Source organism: Stylophora pistillata, chromosome 14 (assembly GCF_964205215.1).
Source record: "Stylophora pistillata chromosome 14, jaStyPist1.2, whole genome shotgun sequence".
NCBI classification, from domain to species: Eukaryota; Metazoa; Cnidaria; class Anthozoa; order Scleractinia; family Pocilloporidae; genus Stylophora; species Stylophora pistillata.
In genome coordinates this window covers 13199879-13225586 of record NC_142532.1, presented here as the reverse complement: position 1 = coordinate 13225586, position 25708 = coordinate 13199879, and the positions used below count along the sequence as shown (strand labels likewise).

General features: G+C 38.3%; 1 protein-coding gene and 3 pseudogenes across 2 annotated transcripts; 2 read left to right on the top strand and 2 right to left on the bottom strand.

Moving 5' to 3' along the window:
- The first annotated feature begins 274 nt into the window (after positions 1–274).
- On the top strand, positions 275–4323 carry LOC148716618 (pyroglutamylated RF-amide peptide receptor-like; annotated as a pseudogene). The gene is made up of 4 exons (XR_015995494.1): positions 275–407; positions 700–970; positions 1453–1700; positions 2063–4323. The product of XR_015995494.1 is annotated as a pyroglutamylated RF-amide peptide receptor-like (transcript).
- A 3719-nt stretch (positions 4324–8042) lies between these two features.
- LOC111343231 (uncharacterized) overlaps positions 8043–25708 on the bottom strand; it is a 33500-nt pseudogene continuing 15834 nt past the window's right edge.
- On the top strand, positions 11358–12780 carry LOC148716617 (uncharacterized; annotated as a pseudogene).
- On the bottom strand, positions 21254–22592 carry LOC148716616 (uncharacterized). The gene has a single exon (XM_088745489.1). The coding sequence runs from the start codon at positions 22444–22446 to the stop codon at positions 21304–21306; it is 1143 nt and encodes a 380-aa protein (XP_088601615.1). The 5' UTR covers positions 22447–22592; the 3' UTR covers positions 21254–21303.

The following is a 25708-nucleotide window of genomic DNA, read 5'->3' as shown; positions in this document are numbered from 1 at the left end:
GAGGATGGGATATTGCCAATATACTTGTTTTCGACGACGAAATTTTTTTAAGGGAAAATGATGAGGGATTTTTTTTAAGGTGAATATATGTAATTTCGTGTCAAGAACGTCTTTCATGGGGAACCTGCTTGGGTAAATGCAGTTACTGCCTGCTAAATTGTTTGCCCACAGAGTAGGAAAGATGCGCACGTGATTTTTTCCTTTCTTATCAAATATTTGTGCAGTGTCAAGCCATGTGTATTGAAATTGTTATTACTCTGAATGTCCACCAGGATAACAACTTAAGATCATCTCTCCATCATCATGGCTGGTGTGGCAGTGACAACCTTGCTCTCCATGCTCGTTATAATGAATATCGTTGGAAATTCTCTCGTCTGCGCGATTATAAGGAAACATCGAAATATGAGGTATCTAAATTTACTTTTAACACGCTCTTTCTGAAATTCCATTTCATATTTGTGTAATTTTGATGCAAAAATGTTTTGCCACGGTAGGATCAAATATTTCCTGAGCCTCTGAACCCGATAGGCATTTCCATTCGAGCACGAATCGAATTATTCATCAAATCTATTTCTAACCCACAATGCTCCAATCTTTCATCCGTGGAGTCACTTCCATCCAGTCGGTAAATTTTATAAGCAGTACACCTTTGGAAATCAGAGTGATTTGTTTGTCTTCTTGTCTTGGTAAATACAATAGGATTCCCATAAATTTTTTTATCTTCAACCTGGCCACAGCCGACATATTGTTCGCCTTGTTCATCACACCTAAACTGATCGTGAGCCTCTATGTAAAGCACCCAGACGGTCCAGCTGGTACAGTTCTTTGCAAGTTGTTAACGGGTGGAATCTTATCATGGGTGTCAGCAGTGTCCTCAGTTTGTACTCTGCTTGCAATCGCCATTGAACGATATCATACAGTGATGTATCCACATGGTGACAAATGGAAGCTCACCAAGCGTAAAGTGAAGGTTTGTAACAGAATTTTCTAAACGCAGTAAATGGTAAACAATAAGATTGTCATTCGAGATTAGATGCATTCGGTAACTTTTTCACGCTTTGCTTAAATTAGATTTACACATACATCTCTATTAAGGTTAGAATCACTTTTAGTTTCAGAAGTATAGCATACTTGTAGGTCGATCTCATAGTTGAGATCTTAAGAACACCGACATATAATCGCCAAAAAGTATTACAGGTCAAATTTGTAATAAAGTTATGTTTTAATAAGATTTTTCTGAGCAATCCAACTGTTACAACCACCGTTTGTCCTTGGAAAAGGGAAAAAAGAAACCTCGTACTCAACTTATAGTTTGTTTGGGCACAAGGAGATGGTTCGTTGTATTACGTCACATTCGAATGGCAATTAAGAAGACTCCGCACATTTGAACTGACATTGGTAATGACCATTCTGAAGATCTTTGCATGCAAAATTCACAATTTATCCTTTCAGATCATTATAATTGCATCTTGGCTCTTCTCATTGGTGTCCGTCAGCCCAATGTTCTTACGCATGAAGGTAACCAACGGTATCTGCATGGATACGTGGACCGGGTTAGAGTGGATTCCAAAAGTTATGACCTCGGCAGTCAATGTCGTAGTATTTGGTTCTTTACTGTAATGGTCGCGTTGTACTCCAGAGTGGTGCACACCTTATGGTTCAAAAGCAACGATGGCAATCAAATCAGTAATCAACAAAAAGTAATTTCTTTTCACATGACATACATGTAGAATGTTTTGATCGACTACCATAACGAAGAGAAGGTGTAATTTCTCGCGTAATATCAAATCACCATACTTAAAATAGGTCGATAAACTAATATTGAACGGGAGTGTATCAGGAGAAATATGTTTTTCATCTCTGGCCTTACATTTAAAGGGTTGTTCTAAACTTTAAAAATAACTTATTTTTATGATGCGTTTTATTTTTGCTAAAAAAATTTGGGCTTTCCATAAGATGGGTTTTAAAATGCAGTTGTAAGTTTTGCGTGGTATTATTGCTTGCATATCAAAGTTTTGTCTTTTTTTTTCTAATTTTGGACCTTATACTTTTCAAATTTTAGGGTGTGATGAGAGTTCGGAAGCGAGTCACCTTGATGTTGGTGATTGTTAGTGGAATATTTGCAATCTGTTGGGGCTCCGTTCAAGTATTGTACAGCTTACTCCGCTTTACGTCCTACGAAATAAGCCCCGTCGTTGTGGCTATTTCTAACACGATGATTTTGTTCAACTCCGCCGTCAACCCTTTTGTTTACGCTCTGTCCAGCCAAAACTTCAGAGAGAAAATGAAGGGAATGATATGTACATGTGAAAACGTGGTTCATCTACCATAGGAGGGGGAAAACATTGATTCCTTCACAACCCCACAGTCGGTGTTAAGTACCATCAATGTCGATACCACGCTGTAAAATCAGTTATCATTTCTTCAAGTCAAGCTGAGGTCTAATATCTTTGGAAAGTTACAAATCATAACTTTAACTCACCTTTAAAAATATCTGAGTAGGATAGTCAAGGAGAACGTAAGCATTTGTCGTAGGGGAATTCCCGTAACATTCATTCTAGGCTCCTCTTTATACCAGGCAACAAGATGGGACACAAATCAAGTAGCAGTAACTAACCCTAACCCTAGATGTAGGAGATAAGGAGTAACCCTCACCCTAGATCTAGGAGTATCCCTAACCCTAACCCTAACCCTAAACCCTAACCGTAGCCTACTCCAAGGTAGGGCTCGCTAACCCAAACCCCATCCTGAGTCAACAGTTTTCCAAGTTATTCGTTGGGCCCGTGATCTAGGAGCTAAGGAGTATGAAGACGAATGATGGTCAATCAATCAATCAATCAATCAATCAAAGTTTATTGTCTAACGTGAGGCATGGTTGCCCAATTTCCCGAGCCAGAGGCTCATGTATCAAACGGTAGACTATAAATTAACTATAATTAAAGGTATATTATTAGAAGTACTCAAAACTTTATAGGTAAAAATATATAAGTTTAGAGTATGAATGATAATTGTAAAATTGTAGGTGATTAATATTGATAGTTAAAAGGGTCTAAACATTATGTTCGGTGAAAGATATTGCAGTAGATGAATATGAATAAAAAATGACAATGTATGTGTATGTACAATAAAAGTCAACTACATGTATTACATTTACAGATTGGTTCTAGAGTGCTAAAATCGAAATTCATAAGTTTACTACAGAAATCGCTAAGCTTAGATGCTGTTTTAATTTCTCTCGGTAAACTGTTCCAAAGGTGACTAGCTTTATATGTAAAGGAATTATGATACGATCTATTATTATAGCCTGGTTGCACTAGATTTACACCTTTATTCCTTAAACTATATCTAGATTCCCGCAATTGAAAACAGTTTTTAATATATTCCAGACCGTTCTATTTCATACATTTAAAAAGTAAAACCAAAGAAATATAAAATCGCCTATGTTCTAGAGTTTTCATGTTGCTTTTAGCTAAGATTGTATTGTAGTCAACATTATTGCCGAGATTAAGCAAAGTTTTGAGTGCGTACTTATTGACTGACTCAAGTTTAGAGCTCAGTGTTTTATTTATTCCAAGCAATAGCGGACTACAGTACTCCAGGTGAGGAAGTATGTAAGCCTTATAGAGTGATAGGGAGACATCTACTGGCATAAGTTTTTTTGAGTCTTTAAAGGGCACCAATCTTGGCATAGACCTTTTTTATGACACTCCGAATGTGATCAGTATATGTTAACTTGTCGTCAATTGTAGTAATAAAATTGTGGTATTAAAAAAAAAGAGTTTTCAGAATAAATCTTAGAACAAAGGCTTAATCTCAGAAGATTGTAGCAACAAGGCTACTCTACAACTTACAATACCCCGTTCTTTATTTAAGTCGTCTGCAAAGGATTCATCTCCGGAAAAGTTCTAGTTGGCTATCGGTAGTGCAACGGGGGCTTTTGTCCACCACAGCACTTGGAGACGTACGAGCAAGACGCTCTATTCTTGTTTGACTAATTGTAAGTCCAATGCTAATTGATATATCAATTAGCATTACACTTACTATGAAAAAATTCGATTGGTCGAGAGAATTCGCCAAGTGATGGATTGTTCACCCACCAATAGGGAACGTGAGCTGGGTTTAGACCGTCGTGATACAAGTTAGTTTTACCCTACTGATGAGGGGTTATTGCAATAGTAATTCTGCTCATTACGAGAGGAATCGTAGATTCACACCGCTGGCATTTGCACTTGGTTGAAAAGCCAATGGTTCGAAGCTACCATCTGTTGGATTATGACTAAACGCCACTAAATCAGAATCCGTGCTAGAAAGCAACGGTGATTACCTCCGTATTACGGTTAGTCGTGAACTTTCAAAGCTCGCGCTAGGAGTAACTGGGTTAAGGTTTGGGTTTGAAGTTTGAAGTTTTTTGTTTAAGTTTGAAGTTTAAGTTTGAAGTTTAAGTTTTAAGTTTAAGTTTTAAGTTTAAGTTTTAAGTTTAAGTTTTAAGTTTAAGTTTTAAGTTTAAGTTTTAAGGTTAAGTTTTAATTTTAAGTTTTAAGTTTAAGTTCCGAGTTTAAGTTTTAAGTTTTAAGTTTAACTTTTAGGTTTAAGTTTAAGTTTTAAGTTTAAGTTTTAAGTTTAAGTTTAAGTTTTAAGTTTAAGTTTAAGTTTAAGTTTTAAGTTTAACTTTCAAGTTTAAGTTTCAAGTTTAAGTTTCAAGTTTAAGTTTTAAGGTTTAAGTTTTAAGTTTAAGTTTTAAGTTTTAAGTTTAAGTTTTAAGTTTAAGTTTGAAGTTTAAGTTTTAAGTTTGAAGTTTTAGGTTTAAGTGTTGTAAGTTTCAAGTTATGAGTCTTAAGGGTTATGTTTTAAGTTCTATGTTTTTGGTTTTAAGTTTGAAGTTTGAAGTTTGAAGTTTTAACTTTATAGTTTAAAGTTTAAGTTTGAAGTTTAAAGTTTGAAGTAGTCTTGAACCTCGAGTCTTGAGGTGCGCCAATGAATCGAGGTGCGGTATTGATGCGGTGCGCAACTGAATCTTGAGGTGCGGTACTGAGGCAAACTATATTCATTTATAAAGTGTTTTCAATGGCTTTCAGCCCTCACAGCCGAGTGGAAAGTAAAAATTTTGAAAACTCTGAAAATTTTTTTTTCACAAATCGCTATAGGAAAGACATCATCTTAAAGGGCGTTTATTTGGGCGCATTTAGAGCCAGTCCCGCGCTACCAGACCCCAAAAAGGCTTTTGCTACCGACAGAAGTACGCCTTTATTGATTGTGCTGGTAAAAGTGCTATTTTTTTCGTAATGTATGCTTAAAGAGATGAAAAATTGAAAGTAGTCCAAAAAGCAATAATATATATTTACTGTCAAGAAAGTATCTGAATTTTTTTAGCTTGAGTTACAAACTTGCTCTGACTAAATAACTAATTCACATTATGTCGGATATACGACACACCATCTATTTCAACGCATTGCTGATCATCGATATTCTTCCATTGGTCATCATCTGAAAGATGCTCATGGGAACGTTAACTTACTCAATGAGAGGCAATTTCGGGTGCTTAAAAAATGCAGCACGAAATGGGGATTGCCTGGTCAACGAAATGTTGTACATAACAACAATAAGACCTAATTTAAACACCAAGAGCGACTAAGGCTGAGCTCTTTGTTTGATTCTCAATGACTCTTAATTTATTCATTTTCTCGTCTACATATATCTTAGTTTTATTATTCCATTCTCACTTGATAATGTCGTTCTGGAAACGTCGAAACATCGTGTAATCTTTTCCAATATTTTATCGCAGATTTTTATTGTAAATATGTCATAAATATATTTCATAACTTAGCATAATAAGGCCTTCGGCGTTCGGGTTTGTTTTGTTTGTTTTTGTTCTACTGTCGGATTGATATGAACAGTTTACATTAGCAAACACAGAATCGTCAGTGGTTGCACACTGTACGAGTTGAATCTGACAAGCCTTACGTGCACGTGTACTTGGCGAGATACGAAATTAAAAGGGATTTTGGACGAATCACTTCATCGACGTAGAAATTCACAAGAACTTCACTAACTTCAGCTCGGTTAGAACCTTTTCTAGTGTCTGATATTGGCTTACTCAAGATTCTTGTTCTCCCGTAATGTTATTCGTTTAATGAAAGTAGTTTTTCGTTCAACGACTACCCTTCTTACGTATTCCTGCACCTCGTCAACGCCGAGAACCTCCTTCGCGAAGGTCCGTAGCTTTTGCCCTATGAAAGCGGGTTCGATTAGTTGACTTGAATAGGCTTGGGCTTAGAGAAATATGGATACTAGGAGAGTCAGCGCACTTTTATTTCTATTTAGACCGCGAGCGCTGTAAGCAGAAACCATTTTGAAATTCTGACTTCCTCGTGTGAGGAGGGTCCTTTCAAGAGGGTCCACAATATTTATCAAGTCATACTGTGAAGCTACTGTACTTATTCATTTCAAGTTGCATCTGAATGGAGGCATTACGCAGGGCATGTTAATTTTGTGACTATTTTGAACACTCCAAAGGCGTTTTGAAACCATAGCAGGAAACCAGGGTAATAATATACTGTAAAGAAACCTTCACACCGGTGCGAAACGAAATTTCATGCTGCGGCCTTCTCTTCAGGCTTTCGTTGCCTTTTTATACGTACTTAGCCCTTTGCTGATATTTAATCCCATCTTTGCCAAAGAGATTGCGTGAGAATTATTATATCAATGTTCTTGCTGTCGACTGAAATGAAAGCGTCACTATTGTGGCCAATTTATTCCACATTGGCAGTCATTATTTTATCTCTCGTCAATTTCGTCAGCAAACTAGTGAGACGTCACGCAGAGCTTCGGTCCCGTTTCAGTAGAGACACACAAATTTCGTGATAAAATAACGCCTGGCTAATTCCAACGATAAGTTACTGGCATGGAAGAAAATTTCGAGTAAAGGAAATTTGGAATGCACCTTTTGTACCGTTATATTTTCGGCTGGAAACTCAATTTAGTTTCATTTTTCCAACGTAGAAAGGATATTAAACTAAACTGATACCTTAAGCAAAGAAATTCATTAACAACAAATATCACTTTAGGGAAACATGGACTAGGAAAGTACACATTTTATAATTTCAACCACTTGCATTTTTATCTTAACTTTGTGTAGTTCCAGTTGGCGACTTTGTTGCTCAGTCTTGGTAATCGATCAATATTACTGTTATATCTGTTGTATACATTATGTTGGTCACTCAGTGATATCAAATTTTCTAATTCTAGCAGATTTTATTTATTCTGCTGATGGTCGGCGAGAACGTGGTTTTCAAAAGCTAGATTTGTCTGTATTTTCAGGCATCATTTGAACTTCGAGAATAGTTACTTTCAAAGTGCTACAAAAGGAAATACCCCCTATTCTTTTCTTCACCTGAAACAGTTCCTTGAATTTGTGGTTAGCTCTTATTTCTATATTTGAATCAAGTTGTACTTGATATGTGAGCTAGTATAGATATTGGAGGCGACTTTGTCGACGAGTACTGTTGGGAAATTTTTCCACCCACAATGACAAAAGATGGAGAACTTTGTAATTAAAGGAATGCCAAGAGTATATTTTATAGATCATAGTAGTTTTTGATAATAAAAATTAACGGTAAAAAACTACGACGTTTCGAAGTCTGCATGACCTCATTATCAAGTAAAATGTTAAAACTGATGTAAAATTGTAGCTCAGAGATTATATACAAATAAAATGTGATAACTTCATTAGAATAATGAGCGTTCATTGTTATTCTTCATTATTCTAATGAAGTTATCACATTTTATTTGTATATAATCTCTGAGCTACAATTTTACATCAGTTTTAACATTTTACTTGATAATGAGGTCATGCAGACTTCGAAACGTCGTAGTTTTTTACCGTTAATTTTTATTATCAAATGTATTTCTAAACATTCTCTGATAGTAGTTTTTGTCTCGAAAACGTTCATTCGATAAGCTTTGACTAAAATTTGTTAACTAAATAATATTGATCACCGCATTAGATTTAGAGCAGGATCTGGGCAAAAATACTAGAGGCCAGACTTCTTTATGTTCGATCAGACCATCTTTTCGTTTACCGGACCCCTTCTGGTAAAATGACTCATTACCGAGTACTTCTTAATGGAATCATTAAACATTTTGCTAATACGTCTCGGGAACAACCGATGAGACGTTAATAAACTGCCATAAGAAGCTGGCAAAACGAGCGAAGACGTAAGCGAACTGGCTCTGGTTGTTCAAGGGGGCGGATAAAGCTCTCCAACGGATAAATCGCTAGCCAGCGGATAAGTTTTACCAAAACGTACTGCGCTATCCACCGGATAGAGATTTATCCAGTGTATAGCGTTATCCATCCTTCGAACAACCGAGGCCTGGTCATTAGTGAAAGGACGTGTAGGGACTGAAGAACTGGTACTTAAAAATGTAGTAATATTATCATGGCCCCTAGAAACGAGACAGCAGGATCACTCCATCCAAAATCAAGTAAACTTATATAAGCTGGCCTGCACATCCGTGATGCAGTTCTTTCAAATGCTACCGAAACCTTCACACAAAGTGAAAAAATCCTCTTTTGTACGATTTATAAAGCCATGTACCGATGTTAACGAGAGCATAAACAGCAACTAACGACCTAAGAAGAATACCAACAAACTCCGCAGTCGAGAGACCACCCTTATTGTTATCTTCCAGATTGAAGGTGTTGGTTGGAATATCATTGCTTCCTGGGGCTCTTGTGCCTACAGAATGAGCAATACACCACATTATTTAATGCACACTACAGACAAAAAGTGCAACTCTACAAAACAAACACTTTCAAGATCTACCTTGCTTGCCACCATAGCAGGTATTGATATCTTCGCAATATTTCTTGGAAAGAGGAGTGTCGAACTTATCTCTAACACACCAATAGCAGCCCACTATTCCGTCACATGACTCCGAATTAGTCTTCTTGTCACATTGTGGGTCGAAACATTTCTCCAAGCCAATCACTGAAGGATCATTTACTCGCTCAGAAGGAACAACAATAGCTGGCACGGGACAAATGGAAATACTGTAAGGAAATAAGGCCGGTAAGGTTACATACGAACTGAGCCATTACAACCAGCTTTTTGCATCATTGTAAGCTTACCTGCTCGCTGGGAATTCATTCCTACAGTAATGAAATTCAAGTCGTGAGGAGCAAGGGCATTCGCATGTTAATCCCTGCACGTTAGAACATTCTTTGTTACTGGAGCAGCTGCAAGTCTTGGATGAACACAAGCTGTTTCGTGATATGATTCCTATCCAAGGAAAAGACAAAAGAAACTTTCTCAGCATCAAATGGATGCAGCTATTCAGTCTAAGACACCTGCGAGATTTGTTGCTATTTCTCTTACCCAAAAATGTATCACTTCCACCAACTTCTGATAGCTGATACTTCTTGCAACGTTGTCCAGTCTCAAGAGTGCTCACTCCTTGAAATGGCAGCTTTAGCTCGTAAAAGCTCTGCAACTCGATATTCTCCAAATTTCGACATTCCTTCTTCACAAGATAACCTTTTTGAATCAGATCCTCGGCGATATATTTTTCTTTCTGGGTGATGTGGACATTCTCCAGTGATTTAACTGTTATGTCTGGCTGTAGGAAGTCATTGTGCATGATTAAAAAACCAGCTCTATCCAATAAAAAACAATCATAGCCGCTCTCCTCGCACTTTGGGTATGTATCTGTCAGAAGTCTGAAACAAAAGAATCTAGTTATAAGTATGTACAAAAACCAGAACAAGAAAAGCACGGTTAAAACGACTCTTTAGCCTGTTACTTTGGCATTTAAAGTATCTATGGTTACAATAAAAGTTCAAAACGTTCTGTTTTGGGCGATGTAAAATACACTAAAACCTTTGTAGCATGTTATGGAACTGCGGTATACAAAACGTGATATACTTACTTTTGAAAGTATGATGAAGGAAAATCTGCGCCCATGACTCCAATAACCTTATCGCTTGTAGAATGCTGACTGTTTGTCTCACCGCGGTAGAGAGTGTGAGCAGCGGTTATCACCACTCCTGCACCGAAGGCGTCTATATAAGGCGTGGAAAGGGCAACCGACCCGGTGTTGCTGAGTGCGGTGTGGTACCTAAAACATTGACAAAAGATGAAATGATGATGTGACATATCATGGGGTAACCAAAGCGCAAACGTATTAACAGTAAGATTCGGGATTGGTATCATTAAGGGGCATTTGGTCTGAGCTATCGTACATGTTTGCTTCCGAACTACATGTAATAATGTCTACTCACAGGATGAAAGGCAAAGCTTTGTTGACCCTAAAGCTAATTTTATGTGTTAAAGTGGGTGACAGATATTACGTAAAGTTTGTAACCATATATTATTTACCATGGTCTTTTCCTTGGATCGTATGATTTGGCCAGCAAAGTTCCAGGCGTCATTCTGAACACACCATTGGCTGTGCCAACATATCTCTATACAAGATACTTAGTATATTCCGTCTTTTCTCGAAACCAAATATCTTCTACCTTCTTGGTGGCTATGACTGTATCACGAATGCCACCTTTGAATCCGGGGTTGGTTGCAATTGCACTTGTCATAAACCTCTTGTAAGCGTTCACCTTAGGTACTGATTCATCCAATCCAAGGTATTTACATGGATCTGTGAAGGCTTCTGCGCTGAACTTTACCACTGTTGAATCTAGTTTACATAGTTATTGAACAGGAATAAATGAATAAACATTTTTGAAAAGGGGCCCTCTCGCCCATGCAATTTTCAAGTAAGCCCCCTATGGTAATGTTGTAACAATATTTTAACATCCATAACGTCTTACGCGTATACATACATACATACATAAACTTTATTTTTCTCGAATTTAAGAGTAGCTTGTAAAAACTAATTTTTCCGAGGGAAAAATAACAAGTAACAAAAGAAATCGACATAATATAATATACAATGACATTATCAAATACAATCTTGTGCAATATTTAAGAATTATTCGCTGAAGGCTCGTGAATATTGGTGAACATTCCCCGAGACGAAGTCGAGGGGAATATTCACCAATATTCACGAGCCTGAGGCGAATAATTGTTTTCGTATAATTACCCAGGTGATTATTGAAATGAGCAAAGGAATGTTAAATTTTATTCGTCATTGGCACGCGTCAGTGAACAACTGAGCGAGAGCCGCTCGCACGGACAACAGAGTCCGTGTCTTTCCTCCTGACTGAGACGTAAAATCTTGGCAAACATTATTCATCTCGTTGACCTCCATCGCCTCAAAGTCAGTGGTAAATTCGGTTTGTTGTTGAAACCATTCTTTCAAGCAAATAAAGTGTTGCGACAATTAATATAATTGTTTTTATTTATTAATGCATGTCGACATAAGAAAAATTTTCACGGGAATTTAAATGGTTTCTTTGTAACTTTTAGCACAATTTTCACACCTTACCTTTGAAGAGTGTCATTCCAAACTTTGTGGCGTGCTTGGTATTCCTCGGAAGGGCATTTTCTTTCATTAAATCAATTTCCTCTTCAGACACATCGACAAAGCGCGAGGCGGCCATTTTGTTACTATAATCACCTCGCCAGAGGTGATTATAGCGGAATATGATGCCATTCTCGGCCAATAAGAGCGCGAGAATTTCTATAATCACCCATAGTTAATCGAGGGGACTGGTTAGGAAGGCCGGCAAACTTCAAAGGACCGGCTTATTGTTTACGATTTTAGGTTGAATTGCACCGTTACGTCATGATACCTCACGAGTACCGTGCATCGCCATCGTTGTCACAGTAAACAAACATGGCGTCTGGCATCGAAGACTTTATATTCGAAGAAGATTTTGATGCTATTATGGCAGATTTAGAAGAAGATGAGAATTTGGAAGAACAGTTTCATGAAGCTGTACAGGAGGTGCGTGTTAAAAGCTAAAAGCTAGTCCTATTTAGTCATTTTATTCGCGGTTTGTTGCTAGAAAAGGCTCAGTGTAGTTAGCTTGAGATCGATCAGTGTTCGCTATTGTGTATCTGTTTCCAGAGCTCCAGAACAAAAATTAGATTTCTTTCGGACTCTTTTAGAATCGCTAAAGCTTTAAGAAGAGTCATAGTAGCAATATTGGTATAAACTGATTTCAAACTGTTAGCGATTTTATCAAGTTTAATCAACTAAATGTTTCTTACCTTCTAGTTCCAAAGGCAAGACATAGCTTGTAGTATATGTCAAAAAGTTTGTAAAAGTAAACGAGGTCTAAGCAGACACACGTCTATTAAACACAAACATAACAACCAAGATCCCGAACAAGATGTACAAGAGGAAGAATCAAGGCAAAGAATAGCATTTACAAGCGATGTTTTGAACGATCTGGTGAACAACGTGAAAACGACAATACGCAAAAGAAAAGTGTTTACAAAAGCAATGCGAGATGAAATGTCATCAATATCATCATTCCAGTTTAACATTTGCGAAGGATTGAAAGAGTTTGAAGAGATATGGACTATTTTTGATGGCTTTACGAAGAATGGAAACGAAGTTTTACTCCAAGTATTACGCGACCATATCATTACATGCTACAAAATACTTCCCGAGTCTGTCCAGTAATTCAGCAACATTGTTATCAACTAAACTTGCTGATCGACTCCTGGCCTACTGCAAAGAATCTCTTTCTCCTGTAAATGATAACGAAGTTGAAAAAGCTTTAAAGGAAAAAGAGATTGCTGGTCTACAATATTTAGGAGGCTATGTCTTACAAAATCTGCACAATAAACACAGAGCATCTAAGAATTAATTATGAATCACCGGAGTAATTATACTAGTATTATACTGGTATTATAATTATACTAGTATTATACTGGTATTATAATTATACTAGTATTATACTGGTATTATAATTATACTAGTATTATAATTAACGGCTAAAATGAAATAAATAGACTTACTGAATATTTAAAAATACAATATGAATTCAATTACAATATGTTCTAAAATTACATTAATTTAAGGCTAGCTAATGCTTTTTTAAGGTCATTAAGGTTCAACGTTCGAACATTGTCCGGTAGTGAATTCCATAGTTTAACGGCATGATAAGAAAAAGAGCGAAGGCCATAAGAAGTAATCTTAGCAACAGGGAGTTTCAGAATATAGTTACCGCGTAAATTATACGTAGTATTACGAAAAGTAAGCATATTCCTCGTGTAGATAGGATTCTTAGTTAGAAATAAACTTTTGTAAAGTAAAATTAACATATTGTGTATACGTCTGTTATATAAAGAAACGCAGTTGATTTTTTCCAATAAAGTATTATACGTAGATTCAACATCATTTAAAATGAACCTAAGACTTCTTTTATTAAGAGCATCTAGTTTCTCGGTGTTTCGCACACTACAGAAATGCCACACCGATGATTACTACTGAAAGTGCCTTATACAATTTGACCAAAGTGGCTTTAGAGATCAGTTTTCTAAATCTTATCATGACATTTAACTGATTATACAGTATAGAGTTTTGACCTTCCATTGGATATTTTTGAATATCAAGGGCTCAATTCCCTAAACTCCTCTCCTTCTTAAGGCTTTTGATGCCCTTCCAGAGAAAAGAGAATGGATGAACTGGTTTAAATTTTGTTTTAATTTACAAACCTTTTGCTGCAAATCTTGAAAAGTGAACACATGGCGAATCGGGCTTCACCAAGTCCAGGCGATGGTACAGGAATTCAAAATCTTTGTGATCATTTGCACTGTTTCGGAATATTCCTTGCCCGTTTCCTCGCATATTTTGTTTTTAACAAAGTGGCCACTGAATTCGGTTTTTAAAAAAGCGGCCAAAATTGTTCTCAAATAGCATTTCAAGCCTTCTTATAGTCTTCTCATTTCGCGCGCGAGATTTCAGTATTAAAAAAAAAGACAGCTTTTGTGTGTGGTCTTCACCTTTTAAACCGGTATGTGTATATCTTCATTTTGTTGACAAAAATGTGGACTTGAACCAAAACCGTTCCTTCGACTTGATATATTTTTAATGTTCAGGGGTGTACACACAATGCTTTTCACAAATTAATGTTTGTGTAGCCACCAAACAGATGAGAGGTTAAGGTGCCTCGTACTAGTTTCCTCGCCCGGGGAACAGATAACTCTTGCGTCACGCGCGAGAGAAAAGTGGGAAGGAAGCGCGAGATTGAAAGACGAAAATTTAAGACAAAGATGGCGACGCTAGAATTTTTTTCTACTTTTGTGAGAAGTTCACCTAAGAGTGTGTATTTGATGTGTTGAGCGGCCACTGTGAATGCAGGAGATAGAAACTAAGAGAAGCAAAGGTTACTTTACTTCACATTTAAAAGAAATATTCAACCGATATGAAATCTTGCGACGGCGAAAAAAGAAGAACACAAGTGAAGGATAATCTACCTGAAGTGGACGAAGAATTTGAAACTTAAAGGAAAATAAGATGATATAGGCGGAAGTCGTGTGTAGGATTTTCAAGATGAGCCCGGGGGGCTGTCTTTGACAGCTGTTAATGATTTTCTTAGCAGTAAACATAAGATCGTAGGCGCTCGCGCTAGCACACGCAATTGTCAGTGGTAGCTATAACAGATCATGAGCAAATGTCGATCTTATAGAGTCCAGATTTTTAAATGCGCGAGAACACGCGTGGAAATTGCTAAACTCACGAAAGCTATTGCATGAAAATAAGTTAGGTGACCCCTTCTTTTTATTGTTCCAATATGATAATAACGTTGAAAGGAATCATCAGAAAAAAAAATAGAAAATTCTACGGAAGGAAATTTGCGATGTGTGAAAAATGCCTTTTTCCTAGATTTTCTGAAATTCCGCTACGTACAATTTTTTAAAAATCTTTGTGCATTTTCCTTTTCAAGTGCCAAAAGCAATCACTGGAAAAAATCACGGGGTCACCGGGTTAGTTTTCGAATTATTTAAGCCACAAGGTAAAAAATGCGTCTGAATAAGCCTATGAAAGAGTTGCCATGGAAACTGCTAGTCACGAAATGACACCTATTTTTGGATTACCAATGACAATATAACTGGCCTTGGTCAGTCTTTCTGTTGTATTCTTTCAAGTTACAAACCATCGAAAAGATGAAAACCGGTACGAGCCACCTTAAACCATCGGCTAGTCACGAAAACAACGCTTCGCTTTCCCCATAAAAATTCGCTGGTCACCCATTTAAGCGATATATAACGATAAAAATACTGACAGCTTGCAGTGAGGTGAATGAAGGCTTGAAATTGTATTTAAGAAAGATTGTGGCCTGGACGCTTTGTCAAAATCAAAATATACCCGAGAACGGCGAGGAATATTCCACAATAATGCAAATGATGGCGAAAGATGATCGCGGAAAAGCGATTGCATTGAGCGTCTTCAATTATAGTTACACCTTTAGTCTTTCAAAGAGCTTTGACTCGGTTACACGTGTGCTAAACTGCGACGAGTATTTTAATTAAAATCGAAACTCCTTCGAAGAAAGGTCGAGGTCAATTTCAACGTCACAGCATTACTTCGGAAATGTTATAATCCTTTCCCGTATGTTTTCGGAAGGTCGCTACCAATTGGTCTGCCGTCGCCATATCGATTTGTTTACAGCTGAGTGAGTGACACATTTGCATATTCTGCCCCATTCCAATAGTCGTTTGTACGCTTTTATACATATATAGATAGATATATAACTAACTGCAGACAGTACTGTTTCGGCCTTCCTATATATTGGTAACGTAACGAAGTGGCTCTGAGCGCCAGGTTAAGAATTACTTTGTAACTCTATCTATCTTGGCAACAAAACTTATGTCCTGAACACTATAACTACGGGACAAATTGCCAATTGTTTATTGTTACTACTATTTTCAATAACCACGTAACTCTTGGGTTACTCCTCAAGCTCAACCGAGTGTTGTATGGAACTTTACACTATTACGTACTTGTAGGTATTTGATATCTTATAGCCCAGTGTTTATTGAGTGGAGCGAAAGAAATATGTGGCATACGTAAGTGATCGTGGGTGTTGTATACGTACTCTTCGCTAAATGATCCTGTCATGTGTAGCTCATCGAAGCTATGACATGAAATTGTATAAAAACTACGACCTTAAAAGTTCCGTTAAATTTTCAAGTTATTTAGCAACAAAACTGATACATAATTCTCCTCCTGCTTCTGCTGGTAAGCAATAAAATATCGTACGACATGACCATTAACAGGAATTTTAGTTGTGCAAAACATTTTTTATGTACACAAATACTGAATGGACTTCACTTATATCTAAACTTTGAAACTTAAGCTTACCTGCAAATTGGAGACGCCAAGTCCATCTGTAGCTAGTTTGGTTAGTGTTTGACTAAAAATACTTGGATCAAGTAAATCTGATGTACAACGCAGATAAAACGTCATCAAAAACAGCATTAGAGGGACCGACTTTCTATTTTTACGAAGAAACGAAAAAGACGCCATGTTTTGCAACGACACGTACTCAGCACTGTCTTCTCGTTGTGTTTGAACTTGTGATTAAAAAGAAACCGCTTACATTGAATCTTCACGCTTTCCAAAATAGTATTTTTTGGATCATTTTTTTAATGCGTGAGGTTACCTGACCGAATATTTCCGCTTTGTGGCTATGAAGACAATAGTTTACTCAATTTGCTTATTCGATCAGGTCGAATAGGTTGCACAAGCACGTCTACCGGATCTGGTGTATTGCTCGCATTCTAGCGGAAAGCTGTCTGTTAAAATGCTTTTTCAGCTATATCATTACTTTTTTCGTAATGGATAGAGTACCGATGAGATTCTACGCAGATTGTACGCTACTACGTTGATTCTATTTTTCCTTGTCATCTTACGCAAGTGTTTGTAATTGCAAGTGTAAGTAAAACTACTTGATGAGAATTATCGATCCCCGAATGACGGCCGATCCACTCCACTGAAAACGGGAAAATACTGTAAACTTTCTGTTGTGTTGATAACCCTTCGTGTTCTTTTAGTTAATATCACTGCTTTAGGAAAAAAATACCTAGAATAGAAACCACTTTTCCCATAAGGCAATTGTTAAGAAGCTATTGTGGAGTGTAGTGACAAAAACTCCATTTCGTATCATGCTCGATGAAAGCCTCTACTCTGTGACGTAGCATATCTAAATCATGCTTTAATCAGAAGGCTGATGCACATAAATGTGACGGAGTGCTGGATACATTACTTTTTTAAGCAGGAATATGAGCGAATGAACAAGCGAATTTGGTTTCAGATCTTCGTTCGCTGGTATGACCGCCATGACGTTGAGCCCCTGAAGAAAACGCCTGGACCTTATCAAAGAGAAAAGAGTGTTACCATTTTTATTCTTTTTTCCGTTTATTTATTTATTTATTTTATTTGGAGCCTATTGCCTCCTATAGGAGGCGAAGCCTCGAGATGAGTGACTGAGTGACTGCTCTGAGTGAATGTAACAATAGAATTCAGATCTTGACCCAATTTTGCCCCGATGTTTCCCTGTGCTACTAAGGTTTTCCGGAGTATCTTAGTAGTTCGACATTCATACCGATGCACTGTTGAGTTCTCTCCTTTTGTGATTTCAGGCAAACAGCCCCTGGCAAATTATGTTTTCAGTTCTTGTCGTTAAACCACCGTCGGAAAGCATAAAGCGATAATCATCTCACAATCATTTCAGGATTTCGCTCGATTTAAGACTGACGAAAGTTCTCTTAAAAGGGACAGCATTTTACCGATTAAACATAAAAATGATGTAGATTCGAAGATACAATCTATTCAGTTATTGTCTTGGCACTACAAAAGACGATACATATCCTTAAAGTAATTTCACAGTAGCATCCACTAACACATAATTGAGAAATTAAACGAGACTTACCTGTAAGTTGAAGTTTGATTGAGATTCTATGAGTCACCGGTCTGGAACAGGGGAGTCACGTGAGATATGCGTGCGCGCCTTCGCGTTCAGACTTCAAAGAAATAACATACCGGTCACATAAAAAAAAGAGCAGGGTGGGCAAATAATAACCCATTCCCTTGGTACAAGCATGTATTATAATATGTGTTATGACAGGGTGGGCACGTGACTCCCCTGTTCCAGACCGGTGACTCATAGAATCTCAATCAAACTTCAACTTACAGGTAAGTCTCGTTTAATTTCTCAATTCTATTTCGTCACCGGTCCACATCACAGGGGAACCACGTGAGACTTGAAAGCATGTGACCGTAAGAGTAAGTCGACCATAAATATAACAACAACAAACCAGAATTTAATTTTACACATTGTGTTATGAACAATCTGGTTGTGAACATGAACAATGATTCCTGTAATAGTAATACTCTCTAACAGCCGTTTGAATCAAGTAGCGTTTGAATTTAGGGTGTGTAGCAGGGGATAACTGTCTATTTTTGCAAAGCATAGAGTAGTTGTTTTCCAAAGTTGTCTATAGGTTTGGAAATTGTTTTGTTGTAATATTTTGTGAAGGTATTTTCAGATGACCACCCAGCACTAGCCATGATGGTGGTAATTGAGAGTTTCTGGGCTTTTGCAGCTGAGGTTGATGCAGCCCTTGTGCTGTGGGCACTAAAGGCGGAAGTATCGATGCCAGCAAGCTTCAATTCCATCTTCAACCATCTACTAACAGTGTCCTTGGAAACTGGCCTGTGTGGTTTCTGATAACTAACAAGTAACTTATGGTGATCGTGCCTCAGGTTCTGGGTCCTCTTCAGATATTCTGATAGATACCTCACCACACAGATTCGAGGATCTTCATCGAAGGACAGAAATTCTACCTTAGTACATTCTTTACCGGGTTTGGTAGTTTTTAACAAATCGTTTACGATAAACATTACTCTGTCGTTTGAGGCTTTCATGTCCTTTGTAGTTAACGCATGAATGGTCTGACAGCGTTGGCCTGACAATATGGCCAGCAACATAACTAGTTTTAATGACAACAATTTTAGGGATAAAGACTCTGCAGGATGTAAAGTTTTTAAATGTTCAAGAACTGTGTTCACATCCCACACTTCCCTGTATTTAGGTAGGGCTGGTCTTGTTGTAAATGTTCCCTTTAAGAAACGAGAAACAAGCGGGTGGTTACCAAAGGACTGGTTACCTTGTAAGGCGATGACACTGGCCAATGCGCTCCTTGCAGTGTTTAACGCACTATAACTGAGTCCCTTGTGATAGAGCTCCGCAAGAAAGTTGAGCCCACTTGCTACAGGTGGTGAAACTGGATTAATTTGCCATTTACAACAGTATTCCAACCATTTCTTAATGTAAGAGCTGTATTGGACTCTTGTGCTGGTCCGCCAGGACTGCATGATAATGTCGGTAGCTGATGATGAAATTCCCTGACTCTGCAAATGTTGCCGGACAAGTGGCAGAGGAGTAGAGACATCTGATTGTGTAGTGGGTGCACTGCACTGGGATCCTGAGGAAGGTACAGTGTGTTCTTTCTTTTCGGTAGTACTAGAGGTGCTTGTATTAGCATTCTTGATAGGGGTGGCCACCATGTTTGAGTTGGCCAAAAAAGGCACAACGAGCAAGCCTGTCGCTTGATCCTGCTGTATCTTCTGAAGGTTTCTCGTGATCACACTAAAGGGGGGGAAAGCATAAAAAACATATTGTGACCACTGTAAAGTAAACGCGTCCACAGCCACAGCACCCGGGTCGGGCTTGTAGGACACGTAAGGTGTAAGTCTATAGTTGAGTCTAGAGGCAAACAAGTCAATGGTTGGTGTTACTGCCAGCTTACATATACCCTCTTCATATAGCTCTGAATTAATGGTCCACTCAATTTCTCTTCGATGTTGTCTAGATTCTCTATCAGCAACTACATTGGTTTTTCCTGGGATGTGGGCTACAGTCAGCCATATTCCTCGATCAATACACCAAGTCCATATCTACTTGTTGAGCTCATTGAGCTGCCAGGAGTGACTAGTACCCATATTGTTAAGAATTGTGACTGTTGGCATATTGTCCACCATAAGTTTTATATGTTGATGCCTGACTTTTTCCTCGAAACATTTAAGTCCTAATTTGATAGCCAACATTTCAAGGTAATTAATGTGATGTTGGGCCTCAATTGAGCTCCATGATCCCCCGTGGGGGTTCCCTGAAATTCACAGCCCCATCCGGTTGTAGAAGCAACAGTGTATAAGGTAGCGTGGGGCTCCCCATGGTAAATGACATAACATGATAAGTGAATATTGTTCATCCACCAATTTATATCTTCCAGAACAGGGGGTGTCAGTTCCATGTTACCCTCAAAATCCCCACATTGGGATAGGGCATCGGTTTTTGCCATGTCCAGTCTGCGGTAATACAGTGGACCATACATTACCCCAGGAAAGCTGGAGGTCATTAATCCCAACAACTGTGCTACCAAACGGATGGTTGGCCTTGGGGTCTTAATAATACGAAAGCAGGCATTTTTGAGTTTGAGTTGTTTTTGTTGGGTGAGGTAGACTTTCATAGTCCTAGAGTCTAGGACAAAGCCCAGAAAGGTATAATTTGTGTAGGGATAAACACTGACTTTTCTGGATGTATTATGAAACCCAGTGAGTCAAATAATTTTATTGTATCTACAACATTGGCTAGGCAGTCCTGGTATCCATCGCCCTGCAAGTATGAGTCATCAATATAGCCAGAAGAAAGGTGTCCTTTCTTTCTTAGGTAACAGTAAACTGGCTTGAGCAGTTTGGTAAATTTTCTTGGACATAATGCCAACCCATTAGGGAAACATGTGAACTTGTACAGTGTTCCCTGCCACTCAAATTTAAGATATTTCTGATCAGTTTCGGCAATGGGGACTGAATAATATGCATCCTTGATGTCAATGGATGCCATATAACAGTTGGGTTTCATCATTCGAATCACCGTCCACAGTGTATCCATTTTGAAGTGTTCATACTGAACTGACTCATTAAGTTTTTTCAAATTTAGGATCATCCGATGTGACCCATAAGGTTTTGGCCTTAAGAATATAGTAGAAATGAACTGCCCTGGCTCATTTCTAGCAGGTACAATAACTTCCTTCTGAAGTAATTTGTTAATCTCAGACTGAAGAATAGTGCTTTCCTCTGCACTAAATTTCTTTTGTGGTGGGACCCTGTCTTGAAAGGGAGTTGAGATAAATTCTATAGGCTGGCCTTGCACAGTGCTAAGGACCTCAAGGTCTGAGGTTAAGTTCAGCCATCTTGAGTAACATGTACTTATGCTGCCCGCCTTAAAGTACTGATTCTGACGCAACAACCGTTGTTTGATGTTCTCAATATAAAGCTCAAAATTACTAACCTGTAGGGTTCCTAAATTGGTCAGCTCCTTAATGTTTGTCTTTAGTTCTTGCCCCCCTCCTTCTTTTTGTAGAGGGGGGATTTGAAGTTTTTTGACTTGTCGCCACGACTTTTCCATTGGTTGTGGGGATGAAAAGACCTTTTATAATACTGGTCTGAGGGTCTGTGTTGTCCCCTGGTGCTAGGATTATTTTTGTAGCCAACCTTTTGTGATTTGTTTACATTCACTGACACTTGTGAAATTTTATTGGACGCTTTTATGTTTGTAAGCTGTTGTTGAAGGTCATCTCCAAAGAGCAGCGAAGTAACTGGGACAGTTGGAGAGCAAAGCGCAGCATATTCTCTCTTGAGGCTAGGTCTTATCGCCTCGCGCCTTTTCAGTGATAATTCATATTGCGAGTGGCCCAACAACGCCAAAGCATCCGTATGAAAACTAACCATTTCATCAAGGTCAATTTCCTTCACATCTGTTTCGCGGGCCTTGAGCAAGTTTTCTGTACATTTTGCAATAATAGTGCCCACCTTAGAAACGATGTTCTGAGTGTTGGCTGCTCTGAGATCGAAGCTTTTGGCCGTATGGCTCATGTTTGCCCATATTTCGGGGTTTACACGTGGAGCAACTAAGCTCCCAAGGTTCCCGGGTCGGGAATGTTTCTTTAATTTCTCTGAGAGTTTATCGGAAGTTAGTTTCTCCGACCATCTCTTATTGACGAGTTTGGCGAGCTTGTCCGAAACATCTTGGTCGGTTTGCTCGTCAGCATTCAGATCGTTTGCGATGGTGTCGAGCAAATCATCTTTCGACTCCCGTGTCGGGTAAGTCTTTTCTCCTTTTTTAAGCAGTGTGTCACTGTCTGATTCAGAAGCGTCATTATTCGAGTCGGTGTCTGAGTCAGATAATACATCAACTCTTGGCCTTTTCGAGTGTCTCTGGCCATCGGCAAATCGAGCAAGGGTTTCTTGCATCGAACTCATTGACTGAGATACTGACAACATGTTGTCATTGAGCTTCAACAGTGTCGATTCCAACGAGTCGTTGGCTTTTGCTGAAGCGACAGGAATTGTCCTTAGAACTGAGTTGTTCACATCATCGTCACGAAGGAGTGTGTCTTCGTCTTCCTTTTCCGATTCTGCCGTGAGTCGAGCATTGTGCGGACTCATATTGTCGGATGAGCGTTTTCCCGCCATTTTCAAGAATGGTATCAACTCGCAGTCACCCTGAGTTCTGGATCCGGGATGAATCAGTCAGGTCCAAGTTTAGTTGTATTCTATAACAACTAACGACTCCAGTACAGATAGTTTGTTTTACGTAATATTCCAGGAAAGATTTTTGATAAAACAGTGAAAGTGGTCGACGTAGCTCCAAACGCTTTGAAGGTTAACAAGCAACTGAACGCGAAGGTGCGCACGCATATCTCACGTGGTTCCCCTGTGACGTGGACCGGTGACGAAATAGAATTTAAATCAAAACCATTTCTTGCTGAAATATCGAGGAAGATGTGATTTGCATATCATTGAAGCTTTGAGGAGTTTTACTTTGAAAAGACTGCATTTTACTGTTTGAGTCAGCGACTTAGGAAAAAAAGGACCCCTTAGCTTACGAAGCGAGCAAGCACCTAAACAATACGATGAGATGGACGAACGGTGGATCGGCGGAATGGCGGAATATCTTAAGACGCAGAATCACGGAGTATCCTAACACGCAGAATACCTTTTTGTATGAAACAGAAGTCTAAAATAAAAATGGAATTGCAGTAATATAAAAAAACTATCTACAATTAACAGCCGTTCTTTTCGGTGAAATGTCGTGAGTAAGGCGTCTTAACGGTGCCGCTCTCTGAAAGATTGTTCCACTTCATCAATTTGTTCGGGTTTCCTTATAATTTTCCCGATAATTAGCTTGGGTTTTATTTGGGGTGACCAGCATAGAGAAACAAAGTCTGGCTATTTCCAATCATAAATTAGTAGAAGAGAATTTATATTAAAGGAAATTTAGGATACTCCTTGTGTATCGTCTATCGGCTGAAAACTCAATTTAGTTTCATTTTTCCATGGGAGAAAGAATATTAAACTGACCTGAGACCTCAATGCATGATAGTCATTCAAAATAAGTATCATTTTAAGGAAAGATGGATTAAAAATGTTTAGCTCATATAAACTCAACCACTTGTATTTTTGTCTTATCTTTGTGTAGTTATCTTATCTTTGTGTATCTCCTTCACCAGGTAACTTTTTTGTATCAGATCCTCCGCGATGTCTTTTTCTTTCTCGGTGATGTGGACATGCTCCAGTGTTTTAGCTGTTATAACTGGCTGTAGGAAATCACTGTGCATGATCTGGAACCCAGCTATATCCAATACGAAACAATCCTAATTGCTTTCCTTGCACTTTGGATATATATCTGTCAGGAGTCTGAAATAAAAGAACTTAGTAATTAGTATTGACAAATAACCGAAACAAAATAACCTTGGTTAAAACCTTTTTTAGCCTCGGGAGGGTAAGTTATTTTGGCAAATGAGATATCTATGGTTGGAATAAAAACAGAATGATCTGTTTTGGATGGTGCAAAAAGACACAAAACTATTGTAGCTATGTCATGGAAGTGCAGTCTACAAAACGTGAGATACTTGCTTTTGAAAGTATGATAGAGGAAAGTCTACGCCCATAACTCCAACAACCTTATCGCTTGTTGTATGCTGGCTGTTTTTCTCACCGCAGTAGAGAGTGTGAGCAGCGGTTATCACCACTCCTGCACCGTAGGCGTCTATATAGGGCTTGGAAAGAGCACCTGACTCGGTGTTGCTGAGAGCGGTGTGGTATCCAAAAAATGACAAAAGATGAAATGTTGATGTAACATATCATATAGTAACTAGAGCTTTAACGTATTAACAGTTGGATTTGGGATTGGTATGTGGGACATTTAGTCTGGACTATCATACATCTTTATTTCTTAGCTAATGATGACTACTCAGAGGATAAAAGACAAAGCTCTGTTGACCGGCCCTGGAGGTTACCTTTAAGAATTAATGAGGATGAAAGGAATGACTTACCATGGTCTTTTCTTTGGATCGTACGATTTGGCCAGCAAAGTTCCAGCCGTCATTCTAAACACACCATTGGCTGTGCCAACATCAGTCTCCATACAAGATACTTAGTATATTCCTTCTTTTCTCGAAACCAAATATCTTCTACCTTCTTGGTGGCTATGACTGTATCACGGATACCACCTTTGAATCCGGGATTGGCTGCTCTTGTACTTGTCATAAACCTCTTGTAAGCGTTCACCTTAGATAATGATTCATCCAAACAAAGGTATCCATATGGATCTGTGAGGGCTTCAGAGCTAAACTTTACCACTACTAAGTCTGGTTTAAAAAGTTTTTGAACATCAATAGCAAAGAATGAACATTTAAAAAGGAGCCCACTCGAAAAGGCACTATGATAATTTGTAACAATCTCTAAACATCCATAACGTGTAAAGTATACAGAGTTTTGACCTTCCATTGGATGTTATTGGATAAGAAGGCGTTAAAGCAAAATCTGCCAAGGGCACATTTTGCTTACCACCTCTCCTGTTTGAAGGCCATAGATGCCCTTGATCTGCCTTAAATGTTGTTTTCTTTACAAACCTTTTGCTGTATAACTTGAAAAGTGAACACATGGCGAATCTGGCTTCATCAGGTCCAAGCGATGGTACAAGAATTCAAAATCTGTGTGGAAAGGAGCGAAATATGCGAGGGTGCTACAAAATATGTAGGTGAAGGAACACAATAAAAAATAAGGTACCATTCTTGGATCTATAATATAATCCATCCAAAGATCTATCAATTGTCAACACAGAAACGAAAAGTTAGCCTATCTAGATCTTTCATTAATAATTTACATTATTTGCATAATTTTCATTGATGTTTTGTTTTACCTGAAGGAATGGTCTTAGTGTTCAGTGTTTCATCCTTATCGCCAACTTTAACCACAATCGCAATAATGAAATTAATTTGTTAAACTGGTTTACAGTAATAGGTTGAAGGATAACTTGTAACTGTCACTCCTTCCTCTACCTGTCCACCACGAGCCAGGAAACGCTTTGATGGAAATGTCTTCTGTCCGGACTCACCAATTGAATAAAATGTTATTAAATTACTTTACGTTTAGCTCAATGAGGGATGGTTTGTGCGAAATACATCATTAGTTTGGTTCTATGATACAAAAAGTCTCATTCAAAGATGACGAATGTCGTTGTCGATAAGAGTGCAAACCACGCTAAACCTCTGTCGATTTGTTTTTTACCACAATATCGACATCAAATAAAACAATTCTGTCAGTGCGTTTCACGTTGCGTGACACCTTGGCGCAAGATCTGTACTCTTGATTGATAGAAACACTGATGTAAACTCGGGTTCTGGTTTAAAAGCTGTTATATCCATAAAAATAGGATCGTCAAAAGCATCAG